The following is a 15,661-nucleotide window of genomic DNA, read 5'->3' on the forward strand; positions in this document are numbered from 1 at the left end:
CACATAAACCACTCTGATGTGGTACTTTACAAAGTTCATTAGTTCTGGTTAGCTCACAAATCATTAAAATGATGAAACAAGTCAAAGTTTAAGAATTTTTCTTGGTCTGAGTATTTCATAAACTGCTAATCTAAAGAGATTTTGCCCCACAACCATCTCTGAGGTTTGCAGAGAATGGGCCAAAAGAGAGAAAATGTCTAGTGAGCGGTGGTTCTTTGGGAGAAAATATCTTTTCCCAGGTTAGAGGAGAATGGCCAGACTTCTTTGAAGGCAACAGCAACTAAAATAACCACTCATTGCAACCACAGTATGTAGAAGACATCACTGACCACACAACATGTAGAAGCAGCAGAAGACCACAGCGGCTCACAGTTCCAACTTGACAATAGAAGATAACAATAAATGTTACCTGGTCTGATGAGCCTCAGTTTCTGCTGTGACATTTAGATGGAAGGGTCAGAATGCAGTGTTAGATTTACACCAAAATGAGGCTTTACTTCTCACCACTAAGGCAGAAATTTTTCAGTTGTTGGATATGTACCTAATAGACTTTTTAGCAACTTTCGTCCATTGTTACAGGATCTTCATCAGCAGGTGACACTCAAGCAAAGTCTCTTTTTGTTTATTTTTACTCAAAAGTCAAGCATTGTTGAAACACGAAATTTATTTATTATTCTACAAAAACCTGACAATTTTTGAATGATTCAAATTTAAAATTAGTGATTTTTTTAACTGGAGTTTGTAAAGAGAGACTCAATCATGTTAAAAGTTTTAACTTCGAAAAGCTAAAGTAAACATTTTCCAGAGTGTTAAAGATTTAGAAATCTATATATTTGTTGTTTTGTCATTATTAGAAACTCACTTATTTGTTTTCGGTTATTGTGGGATGGAAATCTAACATGAGAGAAGGAATGGGGTTGTTTTTTTAAGTCCTAAAAAGAGTTTTTATTGAAAAAGAAAATCTAAAATTGGGGATTTTTTCAGTGGGAGTTTTTAATGAGAGAATCTGTCAGCTTTTCCAAGGGCTTCTGGGAATCGTTTAATTTTATTGTCGTGGCTGTGGACAACAGAGAGGTGACAGGAGGCTCAGGGATCTCCCTGTGGTGACCATCACAGAAGAAGAAGAAGGAGAAGATGCGTTTTGGCCTCTTTGACGTCAGGATTAATCAGCAGGAGCTGAGCTGCAGCCGGGCGAGTTGGTGTTAATTCAGGGAGGCGGGGGTAGCTGGGCTGAGGCCGATCCCCCCGGGTCTCATTTATCAGTCGCCTGCGACGGCTCGAGTTGATTACAATTTGCAAAAAAGAAAAAAAGTCATTAGAGTCGCAGGCAGCGCTGACTGTTCACACTGTGCAGGGTCCAGTCCGGATTTAGGTTTCTGTCGCGTTACTCTGAGCTCACATCTGGTTTTTATTGACACTTAGAGTCACATTAAATCAGAATTCCTCATCCACAGCTCTGACGTCACGACAATCTACACAATTCAGCAACGAGTGAAGACAGAGCCTTTACCTCCTCGCTTATAACCAGGGTCCATGTAGAAACTGTAGAATTTAAGCGGAAAGCTAACGTTAGAGCAGAAAGAAACTAGATTTAAAGATGCAGTCATTCATTTAGATTTTGCTAAATTGCTAATTGTGGGTGAGATGATGGATTTGATTTAGGCTGCTGCACATGAGAACATTTTTTCTGGTAAAGAGTGTGACGGTGCCAGTATTTTGAGGAGTAAAAGTGTCGTAAATGCCCCTTGAAATTTCCCGCATTTCTGTATAAAAACAGACTAAGTAAACGTTAAATTACTGTAATTTCACAAGTGAAAACAACCCGAAGAACACTTGTTATTTTCTTCATTAAGAGTCTGAAATGTGCAATAAATTTTCATTTTATCAATAAAATATAACTGAAAAGGCTTCAACATCAAAAAACATCACGGACATCTGTATCCACATGTTTCCTCTTCTTCAAGCCACCCTTAAAATATTCCCCTTCTCAGATCATGTTTATAGATATGGAGATTATTTTTTTAATGTGATAATAGGCCTAAACAGCGCATGCGTCAGTGCGCACAGGTGCATCTACATCCAAACTGACTCCTGAGTTTCACTCTGAGGATTTAATTTTGTTTAAGGTAAACTTCACAGCCAGTCAGGACGCAGTTTCTGAGACCAGGCGAGGACGTGAGGCCTCATGCCGACCCCCACCCCAGCCACCATCGCCGCCACGCAGGCACGTGCTGCTGGTGGGATGACGTCACGTTCAGGTGAATTTCTCCTCTTTTTTTTTGTTTAGCCGCTGATGTTTTAGGATAACAAAAATTTGTTTCCCGGAATAAAATGAACATGATGGAAACCCACGTGACCACCTGTGCTCTCGGTGGAGACGCCATGGCGCGCTCCCGTTTGCCTGAAACTTTGTTAATCAGCTATGAGAACGCGCAATTCAGTCCGCGCAACAGGCTGAAAACATAAACACACAAGTTTAACGACATTGTAATACTGTTTTCATTTTTTAACAATTAAAATTTAAAGTGCACTCAAACTGCAGTTTAAAGCTAATTATAAATAAATAAATCTTTATCCTAGTTTTTCTGACTCATTTCAGCTTTGTTGCGTTTCCTTCATGTCTGAAATCAGTTTTAAGGCCTTCAGAATAAATAATAATAATAATCCAGACATTTATTTTGTAAAAAATACAAACTTCCGGCCTTGCTGTCATTGATGATGTTGGTAAAAAAAAAATGTCCGTGTTATTTATTTATTTAGTTTAACTAAAGTGGCAGGAAGATGAAGATGATTCCCGGGCATGAATGGAGACACTGCAGCTGTTCAACATCTGGTCATCTTTTAATTCACACTTTAATTCATCTTTTTTTTTTTGTTTCTCGTCACAAGTTTTGTGTAAATAAATTAGCAGCTTCATTCAGTCCAAACAAACAGAAACACACGACTCATCTGCTTGGTCCCGGAAGTATGTACATGTGTGGGTAGGAGGGGAGGGGGTGTGGGTTGATCAACATGTTGCCGAAACAACCCGTCAGTCTGAGTCTTCCTCCTCCTGCCGCAATTTTCTCTCTGTCTCTTCTTTTGTTTTTCAGGTGTGCTTTTGTTTATTTATTTTTAACTTCCTGCAGAGAAGAAGAAGTCCGGAGTCAGCCTCTGCAGTCAGTCGGGTTCCTACTTTGTGGAGATGTCCTCAGTGTTTTATGATCAAACCAACTCCGTTCAGAAAAAGCGGAATTTTCTTGAATCGGTGCCGCAGTTTGAAAAAAAAGAAGAAAAAAAAATATCGCACCTCTTTAAACAGTGATGAATAATAATTATTTTCAGATTTAACTTTTTATTTTTCCTGATTTCTCACTTCAATGATGTAAAATTATTTTATAAAAATCAAATGAAATGTAATAAAAAAGATAATTATTATCGCAAAGATATCCCAAAGGTAAAAGCGCTGCAGTGAGAAGATTTTTACAGATTTTACTTCATGAAAAATATTCACGTGATTATTTTGAATTATCCTCCTTTATGTTTGAATTTGTCACATTTTCAGATCAGTTTTATTCACTTCATTTGATATTTTTTCTTTTCTCTAAGCTTCGATGAAAGAAATCTGTTAAAATAGAAACTATAAAAATAATAAACCCATCACATTAAACTCATTCACGTTTCTTTCTTTTCTTTTTTTCCTTTTTTTAATGAGTTCTGCGATTTTTGAAAATCTTGAATCCGGTATTTTCACAATAAAACAACACCTCCCCCCTTAAACGCGGCTCGCGGCCTCTCAGTTCGGCCTCGGTCCTCCCGCTTCTTCTTCTACGGTCTGGCCTGCTCCATCTGCTGGTGCTGACTCCTTATTGCGAAGCGGCTCACGTGCACGGGGATGGGCACCACTATTTTGGGGTTCCGGGACGGCTCCCCGGACTTGTTGTTCACGTTTCCAGCCTTCACGCGTTTCCACTTCGCGCGCCGGTTCTGAAACCAGATCTTCACCTGCACTTCGCTCAGTTTGAGCGCATGCGCGATCTGGGAGCGCTCGGTGAGGGACAGGTACTTCTTGCAGTGGAACTCCTTCTCCAGCTCCAGCAGCTGCTCGCTGGTGAACGCCGTCCTCCTCCGCCGGTTCTTCCCGCCGCCTCCGCCCCCCGCACCTCCTCCTCCCGTCCCGGAGCCGCCGGGGGGCCCGTGCAGGTGCGGACCTTCATCCAGACCTCCCCCTCCTCCGTCTCCGTCCTCTTTGTGGCACATGGAGGTGAGGTTGTCGTCCGAGCTATAGTCCAGGTCGCTGTCCATGGAGAAGCTCTCGTCCTTCCGGCCGCACTCCTCCTCCTTGGAGTCTTCTTTGCTGTGTGCTCTGACTGTGAGGAAGAGGAGGGACACACAGCATCACCAGTGAGACCAGGACAAAACCAACGAACTTTATTAGTTTAAGGCAGAAACAAAAGTGACAAAAAGTCACCAAAAATATTTAAACGTGCTTCTTCCGTTTTCCCCTCTAATTTCACATTTTTTTCCTTTAAAAAAAATTTCAGATTATTTTATTCTGTATAATGAATTAAGCGACCCAATAAAATAATTTTCTCTCACAATCTGCACTTCTTATTCATCGCAAAGTTTAATTTACAGCTATTAAATGTAAGAAATGAGCAAAAATGCGCATTTAAGATTTCTTTAAATGCTCCGCGTGTTTGGAGGGAAATCGATTAACATGCAAAAGCCAAAAACTTTTATATTTTTCTAAATATGTTAAGAAGAAAAGTTCTGTGAGAGATATGTTAGGAGGAGGTGCTTTTAGAATAATTAAATATGAGGTTAGATTTACATTTTTAAGGCGAAACTGTGACGTGTGGGAGCTGAAGGGGTGAGGAGGGCGGTGGCTGGATGGGGGTGGAGGTATGTGCGTGGTGGGGTTAGGGGTGCAGTTGTCGTGTCTCGTGTCAGTATCCATCATGAGGTGAGTGCGGCTCCAACGAACGCGCTCTGCGGGGATTTTTTTATTTTCACGCGTAATTACGCACGGAGCGTCTCCGCGCGGCCTTTCCCCCTGCGCCTCCCTCTCAGCGTGACACTCTAAGGTGTCAGAGAACATCACAAATAAGGGACCCGAGAGGGAACAAATGTGTTTGTTTTATATGAGGAAGCAATAAAAGCGGTGGCGCAGGATTTTTTTCCTCCCCTGTCAGTAAACATTCAAATCAGGATGATTTATCGGCGAAGACAGAAATCAATCAGAATAATTTCAATAATTATTCAAGATTACCCACATGGATCCTACTTTTATAAGAATTGTGAAGTTTTTTTTTTAATTAATTAATTATTGTTGTTATTATTATTATCATTACTTTTAAGGCTTTAAAATGTTGATTTGCAGAAATTAAAAATGTGCGCTGGGCCTGCGAATAATTCCCGAATAATTTATTTTGAAAACGCAAATAAAAACGTTTAAAATCACTGAAGAAAATCAGATTTAAATCTCCCAGTTTCTTTTTGAAAATCCTCGTTAAGAAGCAGAAAAATATATATATATTTTTTTTAGTTAATTTCTTGCTACAATAATACAGATCAAACCTGGACGGTTTTTGTTTAAACACGTGAAACTCTGTAAACAATGAGGAAATATTCTTGCGTTTCAGCTTCATTTATTTCTCATCATAGCATCTCATCAAACGAACTAAAGTCTTTAAAATTAGGATTGTTTTCCTTCACTGAAATCAGATAAAATGATGAATTCTTCAGCGGGAAACGGGATGAGAAACCCGCCTACCTGTGGATGCCTGTACCGGCGTGTCCGTGTCGTGGAAAGCCGGCAGCGCCGCAGACTCCTTCCCCTGCAGGAAGCTCTTTCCGTCCTCCGCGTCCAGCCGCAGCTCCTGAGCTTTGTCGAAGACCGCATGCAGTGCCTGAGATCCGAACTTCCTGGCTGCCTCCTGGTGCTGCTGGGATGGGGAGAAGCCGCCGGGGAGCGAGGCCATGAGGGTGGAGGTGAGCGCCATGCCCTGCGTCAGGCCCTGCGTCAGGCTGGAACAGAAGCCGCTCTGCAGGCTCGGGATCTGGGGGTGCGGGTGATGTCCGGTGGGGAGCGCCTGTTGGAGGCCCGGGGGTGGCGGTGGGGGCGGCTGGAGCACCACCGACCGGTATGGCATGAACATCGGGTACCCGGTGTAGACGAAGTGTCCCGGGCTGGGCTGAGGAGGCCCCCCGATCAGAGAGTCGATGCTGAAGGCGGTGGTGCTTCCGAGTGGCCGCTGCATCACCATGAAGGACGGACTGAACGCTGCGCTCATATGAACGACCGCTGGAGCTCGGAGGAGACCGGAGAGGAGTCGCTGCGGGCGGAGGAGCCGCGGGGGTCACCGCCGTTGTGAGGAAAGCCCACAGAGGCTCAGAGGAGCGATAATCCCAGCAGAGAAGAGCATCCCATCAGTGCGGCGGAGGAGAGAGAGTCCCTAAGAGGAGCCGAGGGGAGAGAGAAACACTTCTTCCTCCTGATTTTAGTTTCCACACAAAAATCAAAAAAGAAAACGAGAGAATCCACTGTGCGTGTTTCCGCTCCTCGCACTGACTCACAGTGCGCACCTCAGGGTCCCGCGCCACTCCACTTCAACTTGACCGGACCCGGTGTCACAGCAGCGGGCTCTTCTCCCTCACTCATCCGCTGACACGGTGTGGGTTTGTGTGTGTCCTCGATGTATGTGTCTGTAAGCGTGTGTGTTTTTTCACCCACTCGGCGCGCGTCCAGCAGTGTTTTGGATTTAAATTGCGCTCCCCTCCGTTTAATTGCGCTGCCTTCTCCGAGAGGGCTCCGCCCCACTCCCCGCGCTCTACGCGCTGATTGGCTGGCTGAGATGACGTGACAGGGCGGCTTTGGTATTCTGGATGAATGGCAATTACACAGAGTGGAACCTCGGGCCATTTAGGCCCGAGAAAACACATCATTGTAAATAATAAGCTACAGATACAGATCATTTAAAAATCCGCATAAATCACCAGATAATAGTGATCCGGCCAATAATCGGAGCTCCTGAGCTGCAGGATTTATGTGCACAGTGATGTTTAGAGCCTTTTTGTAGACACAGAGGAAAGATGCTTTAGTTCAATTCATTTTTTTTCTTGGACATTCATCAGAGTGTTGTAGCTGCTTCATGTTCCTCCTTGAAGGCTGGACAGCAGGCTTCTCTGGCTGAGAGTTCAAAGCCTCTTTGATGGCTGACATTCACCTACATCTGTGATGACATCCATCCTTTCATAACCAAATCATATATGTTCGTTTTTAAACATTAGATGGCGGAAAATTTCCTTTTTTTCTGTGGAGGGTCAGATCAGACTGCTGGCATAAAGAAAGGTTTTCTGTAAAGTGTGCTAAGAATTCATTTTGTAATTTGTAGTTTCACCCGATGGCGGCAGTCTTGTCTTGCTGTTTCAGCACCTAAATCCAGACACTATGATACAGAGGTTTGTCTGTTTGTCTTGTTGTCATATCACACTGTAATGCTCCAGCACCTTATCACCAGGTTTAATGCAGAACAGCACACTGAAAGAATATTTAGGACTAAAATATTTTTTATTATATCTTTTAAGAGGTCATAAACTTTCATCATTTGCAGTACATATATTCAAGACTAAATAAGCTTAACGTGATGCATTGTATTCATAAAATGGATCATACAGTGTAGTGCTAATAATCCCAAAGAGTTTCGGATGCATTCAAAATTGAGGAAAACTGAATAACTATTAGGTCCACATCTTTTTAATTAAATTATCAGTTCTGCAAATAAAGATATACATAAGCCCCCTGATAAGGATGAACCATTTTTTAAACACCAGCTCATTTAAAAGTTAAACCATAGAATACAAATTGTTTTTAATTGTGCATGTTCCCACTTGGTGATTAGGTGAATATCAAGTTATATGCAGATGATGATGATTTAAATTACAATCCTGCATGTTTGCACACGTTTCAATAAATCAGAGTATCATCTGCATATAAACTGACATTTACCTTAATTCACACAGAAAGCCCCCACATAGAAAGCTGTACAATTTAAAAAACAAACAAAAATAGAGTCGTATATGGAGCTTTGTGGAAGACCACCACTTAGTAAAGTAAAAAATAACAGAATATAAATCTTAAATCCAACTAACTGCGATTTTTGATGCTGTGCTCCTTTAAATGAGTGTTGGCAGAAACTAATTTTCTTTCTTCTCCTCTCATCACAAACAGCTTCTTCCCCTGGACCATTCAGACTGTTAACAAACACTATTTCCCCCACACCCCACTACCCGCCCACTCATGTCACCAATCTGAGCCATGGTCTGAGTAACCCTCATCACTCATGTCACTCACGCACTACTACTACTAATTTTGTTTCATTTATTCAGGCCATAGCTGTGGGAACATGGCTCACGTAGGTGGTGCTGTGAGTGACCCAGTATGAGTTAAGTAGCACTCTCAGCACTCATATGAATAAGACCTGTATAAATGATAACTGCTCTAAGTTGTACATTTGTCCTTATATTATTGTGGTCTTTTTAAAAAAGATTAAATACTTTGTATAAACACAACTCTGAAAAATAACTGACAAAAGCTCAATTAAACTTTATTTATTAATTTTTAAAATGAGCAGCTTTTCATGATTCACCAGGTGGAAGCACCTCCCACAAACAGGACTTATATTCATACACATTTTCCATCTATTTGTATAGTTTCAGCAAAGTGATAAAAGAAATGCTGTATATACAAGTTTTAAGTGCAAGTACTTAAAATTATAGCTATGATATTATTATATTACATGTGTTGGAAACAAACGTCCATGCAAACAGAGACATTTCTGTATCATTGTTTAAGTGTTTGAACAGCGAGACAGCTCCGCCACCATCTGGTCAGACTGTGAATTATGACACTTCTAGTTATAATTTCTATTGAGCAGTTTATTAAAATTGACACTGTTACACATAATTTAGATATTTTTTTTTTTAAAGCAGAACAACATTAAAGACAAAAAGTTTGAAGAATAATTGGATTGATGGGTGAATTGTTAAAAGAAAATAAAAGAGCAGTCTCTTTGAAAGGTCCAAATAGCTTCACAGCCCCTTGGCATTGATTTTCCTAGTGATGAATGTGTTTTTCTAAATGTATTCCCACATTTAATGTTTTGTTTGTCTCACACTTTGTTCCAAAATCTCTCATAAGTGTTCATTGTCCTTATTTACTGCACCCTGGAAACAATTTTTTTTTTTTTTTTTTTTTTACACATATTTAGCATAAAACAACATGAATTAATATCAGAGTGAGAAGTTTTCATTTCAGTGCATCTTTAAACTAAATGAAGACTGACTCAGGTTTGCTCTGCCTCCTGTCTGGCACCTCTGGTTTGAGCAGTCATTAGTTAATAATCAGAAAGGTCAGCTCCTGTTCAGACAACAGAGAGTTTCTTGTCATTTACCTTTATCTGAGAGAATGTATACCTAGTAAATCATCCAAAATGTTAATGATGCAGACACCTAAATAAATGCCATAAACCAGATGTTTCCAAACGTAAGAAAAACATGAATCACCCAAACCATTAGCCATAACTTAGACTGACACACACATTTTTCCTCCTTTGTGTTTTTGGCTTGTGTTTTATGATCTCTTGGTTTGCCGACTGATTTATAGCTTTGGGTGGGTAATGATGGTTAAGATTAAGCCTTTAGCTACCTCTACCAAGGCCCATTTAAATTCTCCTTAAAATCTTGGTTATAACTGACTAAATTGACATTTCTCTTGTGGCTTATGACTCCACAAGGTGCACAACTCTTCAGGAACCACTGCCTGTGCAAGTCCACTTGATACCTGCTGTTGTCACCTTTGCGAATGGTGGCATGGACCAAAAAATGACCTCACATCCACTGGTTTTGTTTCAGTGGGTCGTGCGTCTCTCAGGCTGAAGACAGGAGTGTGTGATTGTGTGGTTTTTAGCACCATTTCAGTGGTACTTCAGATTTATGAGGAGAGAAACGCTTCAACGGCTTGGAAAGATGAGACTTCTGTTTCCTCAGTACCAGCAGTGATGCAAAGATTTTTTCAGCTATCATTCAGAGATGGCGTTCTGGTGTGCCCCCGGTGCTTGCGTAAATGTTGATGTCAGTGTTTGCATATGGCACCATCAGTGGTTGAAACATTAAATATGCCCTTTAAAGATTCCTATCTAATCCCTTATTCACAGGGGTTTGCACTGTATTTTTAATCTGGCAGATTTTTACTCTGGATGCTTTTTCATGATGCAACCCTAAAGGGATTTGCATCTCCTACTGGCCTCAAACCAGGGATCGTTCACGTGTGAGGGAAATGTATGTAAAGCACTACATTATGAAGCCAATATTAATCTGCCCTTTAAAGTTAGTTTGGACCAGCTGAGGGCTTCCTACTGGTTAACACCAGTCTAACCAAACCTACCCAAGGCCCTTGCTGTTTGTTTAGCTGCTCAGTTACGAAAACTGAAGTCTGGTTATACAGACGTTAGTAGCTTATAAACAAATATGTGAAATTAGACGTTGTGTTAATTTAATCGAAGGATCTTCTAAAGCAGGCCTTCATTTAGCGCTTTCACATATCATCCTGAAATCTGGTAGTTTCATCATTCACACTGGTGCAGAGTCAGTGTAAAATAAATAAATAAATACAAAATGTATACATTTAATGAGACAAGTTTCTCATTCAGTTTAATCCATTAATGATGCTTCTGTGCTGTCTGCGTGAGAGGCTATTAAGCATTTAAATGACAGACATGTTAAAGCCTGTAAACACTGTAATACATGCACACTGGAATCCATATTTCTGTGTGTTAATCCTCTGAATCCTGCCATCAGCGCCTCTTCCATCTGCTTTAAGTTTGTTTTTTTCTGACTCGTCCTCTGGCTCGTGTTGTCGTGGCTCCTGATGAGGTCTGAAGTCGTTGGCGGAGCGATTATCCCGCGATCCATCTCCTCCAAAACACAGCTCTAAATCACAATATTTGCTCGTGCGCCGGCATCAAGCTCCCTTCTAATGAATCCTGTAATGGCTTCCTCATCAATTAATACGAAGCTCGTCGATGCCGCCGGCGAACACACGGGCCATCTTATGAATCCCGGTGACCCCTGACCTCCTGCGGATCTCCCAGTGGACCCTCCTCTCTTCTCCTAGGCTGAGTCAAGGGCACTCCCCCTCCTCCTCCTTCCTCCTTCCCTCCCCTTCCTCCTCCTCCTCCTCAGGGTCACTGGGACACGATCTCATTAAAGGCGGCCTGATCTGCAACTGCAATGCAGACATTAAATAGCAGTATTTTTCAATTAGGGCTGACAAATTCAATCAAAATTCCATAGATTAGGATGAAATGAGGCATGGGTCATTTACAAGGGAATTTAATTGCACGGCCATTAGACAAATAGTACAGCAGTCTCTGTCTCATTATCAATCACACGGGGGCATCAATAGTAAAAGGTTGGAAGGCAGGAAGGGAGGGGGGGGGGCCGGGGAGCATAGGTGTAAGTGCCCGTGCACGGGGAGCGTGCACGTTACGGCTCTGCCACCACCGCAGAGCAGCTAATAAATACCCTCTTTTGTACTTATAAATTATCCAGTTTAATTAACAACATGGATTATGATTGGACTATGATTTAATTAAACCTCTCCTGCATGCAAGTCGAGCACCACGACCATCCATTATGGGCCTGAGGAGGAGGTGGTGGTGGTGGTGGAGGGGGTTGAAGGTGGAGGAGGCAGGGGTTTAGGGGGGAATGGGGGCACTGCAGTAAATGAAGCTTCCTCTAATAGGAGCTGCTTACCTGGTTGGATCATCAGTTGCTGCAACAAGCAGCGATAATAGACCTGCGAATGGCCGGCGAGCATTTACCGAGATAAACCAGTTTGATGTAGAAGAAGAAGAACAGCCGACCTCAGCCCCTCCACCCTTTGCACCCAACCATTGCCTCCCCCCAGCATTTAAATAGAAGCTAAATGGCACAATCTGAGAGAGGTTGCTGATATTAGCGCCACATGTTGTAAAGTGGAGGGGATGTGGCGGGAGAAGCAATTACAATGAGGAGCAGAGCAGAGGAGGAAGCAGATGCACAGATGAAGGGTGCAGGGGGACGCCGCCCAAAGCACCGCCCGACACCATTCAGTCAGAGTGGAGCAGTGTGGCCGTATCAACCTTTTTGTCAGACTCTAAATGCCAGGCCGGATTTCCTCACACGGCGGAGGAGCAAAGAGACGCCATCAGGAGTGAGAACTGCAGAGTGAAGACGAGGCGAAGGCCGTGTGAAGCCCTGAGTCTGCAAAACGCAGCTTTCAGGACCAGAAATGTGGAGTTTAGTAACATCTGAGATCCTCTAGAGTCTGTAGTGCCTTTTTTCTAAAGGATGGCTTTTATCATGACCAAATCTGACAATTTCTAGCCTGCTGTGGTACGGTGGTTAGGGTGGACGAGTTGGGTGAGACAAAGATCGAGTTGGATGTTGATTTCTCCTGATTTTCTCCTGTCACCAAGGTTAATTTGTCTAGGTGATCCCTTACAAAAATAGGTATCAAAGAGGAAAACCCGCCCAATTATTCATAGGCTTAATATTTCATTATGACCCTGCTATCGGATGGTTTCTGCAGGCTGAAGATCAGCAGCAACTTTAAGGTAACAGTACATAGACAAGAGGCTATCAAATACCTCAGAACAACAGCTGCCCAGCTTATTATAAACACTGCTGTAATAAATGCACTTCGGTTTCGAAGCTGACAACTGGTTGCTTGCAGACATTGCAGGCTATAGTTGCCAAGGTGACCCTCTAATGTATTTACTACCAGGTCACGTGTCAACCAATGATGATTTCAGTCGCTCACCTGGAAGTAGAGAACAGTTGATCTCTGGTCCTGCTCACCTCATGAATCACTTTCAGTGTGGATGTAGCTTTACTTCACTTTACTGTCTTCCTCCTATTAACCCCAACCAGTCGTGGCAGATGGTCGCAACCCTGAGCCTTGGTCTGCCAAAGGTTTCTCCCTGTTAAAAGGCAGTTTTTCCTTCCCACAAGTGCTTACTCATGGGGGGTTGTATGATTGTTGGTTTTTTTCTGTACTTCTGTAGGATCTTAAACTTACAATATAAAGCGTCTTGAAGCAGATGTTTGATTTGGCACCATGTAAAGAAAGTAAATTTGAACAGAACTTCAAATTGTCCACATGACTGAGCTGTCACTCAAAGATTAGGTTAACATTAATGGGGTAATTCAAGCTAATGGATCTTACTGGGTTCAACATTTAAATTTCAGTCATTTTGGACAGACAAAAACAAATTGTTGGTTCTTAGTTTAATTAGTGTATATTCTCTGCCCTCAGAAATCCAACTGAAGAACATTCACAGAGAATTAAGTTGATGATCAGGTTCAAGAGATTAGTAACTGTTTCTGTTTTCAGACTTTAAAAAAAAAAAAAAAACTTTTACAAAGGGAGAACTCCCAGAATTTCTCAATGGTCTGCATCACAGCTAGAGTAAAATGCTTAAAGTTTAAGGGTGATCGACACCAACGGGCGGGAAAAAAAGCCTAATTTTTATTCTAAAAAGCACCAGAATCCCTCCTATGAGGTTCAAACTCGAGTCTGAGCTGCTCTGCTCCCAGATCAATTAACATTTAGGACACTGATTGGATTTTTGATTATCAGAGCTGAAAGGGGCTCGATTGATTGGTCGCCGAGGTCGCCCCTGCCCTGACGGCGGCTCATCCAATGAGGAGGAGGCCTGATGGGGATTGAGTTTCTTAAGTATCTTCTGGCAGCGAGCAGGGTCAGTATTGATCGTCACGCTGCAGAAAACCTCCAAACAAGTCGTTTGTTTAATATTCGCATCGAGCTCAGAGAGCAGAGGGAAAATCAGCTCTGTGATGCACAGGAAATCAACAAATACTCACAGGAAATGACCAAAAATGCTGCTGAATGATAATTTAACATCTCCACCAGGTATCTGTTGGTGAATTCTCTGAATTTATTAATTTATTTAGAAGAAGAAGAAGAGATGTGCTGTTCAGAGCTGTCAAACAGGATTTGGAGTTCTTGGAGGGCCAGTCTTTTGTGGTGGTTCATCAGTTTTCATGTGGATCGATTCGAACAGCAGCTCAGAAGAAACACAGACATTGTGTTTCTTGGGTGTACAACTGATTGTTTCTGTTGGTCGATCGGCTCAACACTATTATTCTTAACTCACTCCTCTTCCCATGATGCCCTCTGAATCTTCTCGACCTCGTTTTTAGTCTTCCTCAGTAAATTATCTTTGATGTGTGCATGCTTCCAGTTTGGAATAACCTCTATTTTTTATTTACTGTGTAATCATTCAGGAAAAGAAGTTGAAACCAAATTTATCCTTATGTGGAAATTATGTAACTTTTTTTGTTTTAGATGATTTTTTATAGCTGGTATATGAACAGTTTGTAACAAATTTGGTTGTCTTTGAAAACTTGTGGATTGATTTTAATGTGAAGTACTCAGGATGAATTTTACACCAAAACTGGGGTGTCTCTGGTTTCCAGCGTCAACTGTAAGCAACAACAGCTGACATTAGCTTAGAAATAGAGCTCAGTAATCCAAAACCATTATTAAAAATACAGTAAATCCCAACATTATTCAAGCTAGTGTCAGCTGAACTGTCGCACAGAATTCATGCTATAACAAAAAAAAGCAAGGTTCATGTGAAGCTAATTGAAAAAAAATAAAATAACCGAGGTGTCTGAATTTTCTTTGTTTCTTCCTACAGGAGTCGACAACTATACAGTTAAACATCCAGCTAAAATGCTGCCCTCTTGTGGTGAAAGCATTTCTTAATTTTGAATCTTTGAAAAATGTGGTACAAATAAGAGGCCAAATATCTTTGATTAGACTGAGTTTGTTGTGTTGTTGGTTTTTGGTATATCATCATCAGAGGCATCTCAGAGGTGGCAGAGCTGACATCATGATCACATGAAAAGTATCTTTCCATACGGGGACGCCGTGGCAATATCTGGCTTTATGGGGACATTCCCAACAGGAGTCTTTGATAATCTTTTTGATAATTATGTTCATGACTAAAAGCTCATAATCACTGTCTGGGAGAGTCCTGTTTCTTCTTGTTAAAAGGGAGTTTTTCCTTCCCACTGTCGCCAAAGCGCTTGCTCATAGGGGGTCATGTGATTATTGGGGTTTCCTCCGTTTTCTTTCTGTTATTGTAGGGTCTTTACCTTACAACATACAGCACCGTGAGGCAACTGTTGTTGTAATTTTGCACTGTATAAATAAAATTGAATTGAACTCCAACCTGAAAACACAGTGAGCCACCTTTATTAATTGTATGATGAAACACTTTGACAAAAATGGAAGAAAATCCACCAAATAAACTTAAACTGCTCCAATTGAAGTCTAATTAACCCACAGTGCCCCCTGTAGGATGACAGAGAGCTTGGAGAAATAGACGTAGACTTCTCTGCCTCTGTCTGAGGGCGGTTCCAGTTCGGTAATAGCTGTGGGAGTTTGGGAAACATCTTGCTGTCTCTTCGGGGCTTTGAGTGAGCTGGACCCGAAAATGCAGACAGATTAAATATGGAAGCCTGGAGGAGTCGAGCAGGGGGGTCGCAGACGGTTAAATACAGGTCTGGGAGTCTGGGAGTGCTGAAGTAGATCTTAGACTCTATCTTT

General features: G+C 41.9%; 1 protein-coding gene across 1 annotated transcript; it reads right to left on the reverse strand.

Annotated features, from left to right (window-relative positions):
* Positions 1 to 2,839: 2,839 nt before the first annotated feature.
* Positions 2,840 to 6,717, reverse strand: gbx2 (gastrulation brain homeobox 2). The gene is made up of 2 exons (XM_031740086.2): positions 5,756 to 6,717; positions 2,840 to 4,349 (listed from the first exon to the last, which is right to left on the reverse strand). The coding sequence occupies exons 1-2, from the start codon at positions 6,273 to 6,275 to the stop codon at positions 3,808 to 3,810; spliced, it is 1,062 nt and encodes a 353-aa protein (XP_031595946.1). The 5' UTR covers positions 6,276 to 6,717; the 3' UTR covers positions 2,840 to 3,807.
* Positions 6,718 to 15,661: the final 8,944 nt, after the last annotated feature.

Source organism: Oreochromis aureus, linkage group 23, assembly GCF_013358895.1.
Source record: "Oreochromis aureus strain Israel breed Guangdong linkage group 23, ZZ_aureus, whole genome shotgun sequence".
Taxonomy (NCBI): Eukaryota; Metazoa; Chordata; class Actinopteri; order Cichliformes; family Cichlidae; genus Oreochromis; species Oreochromis aureus.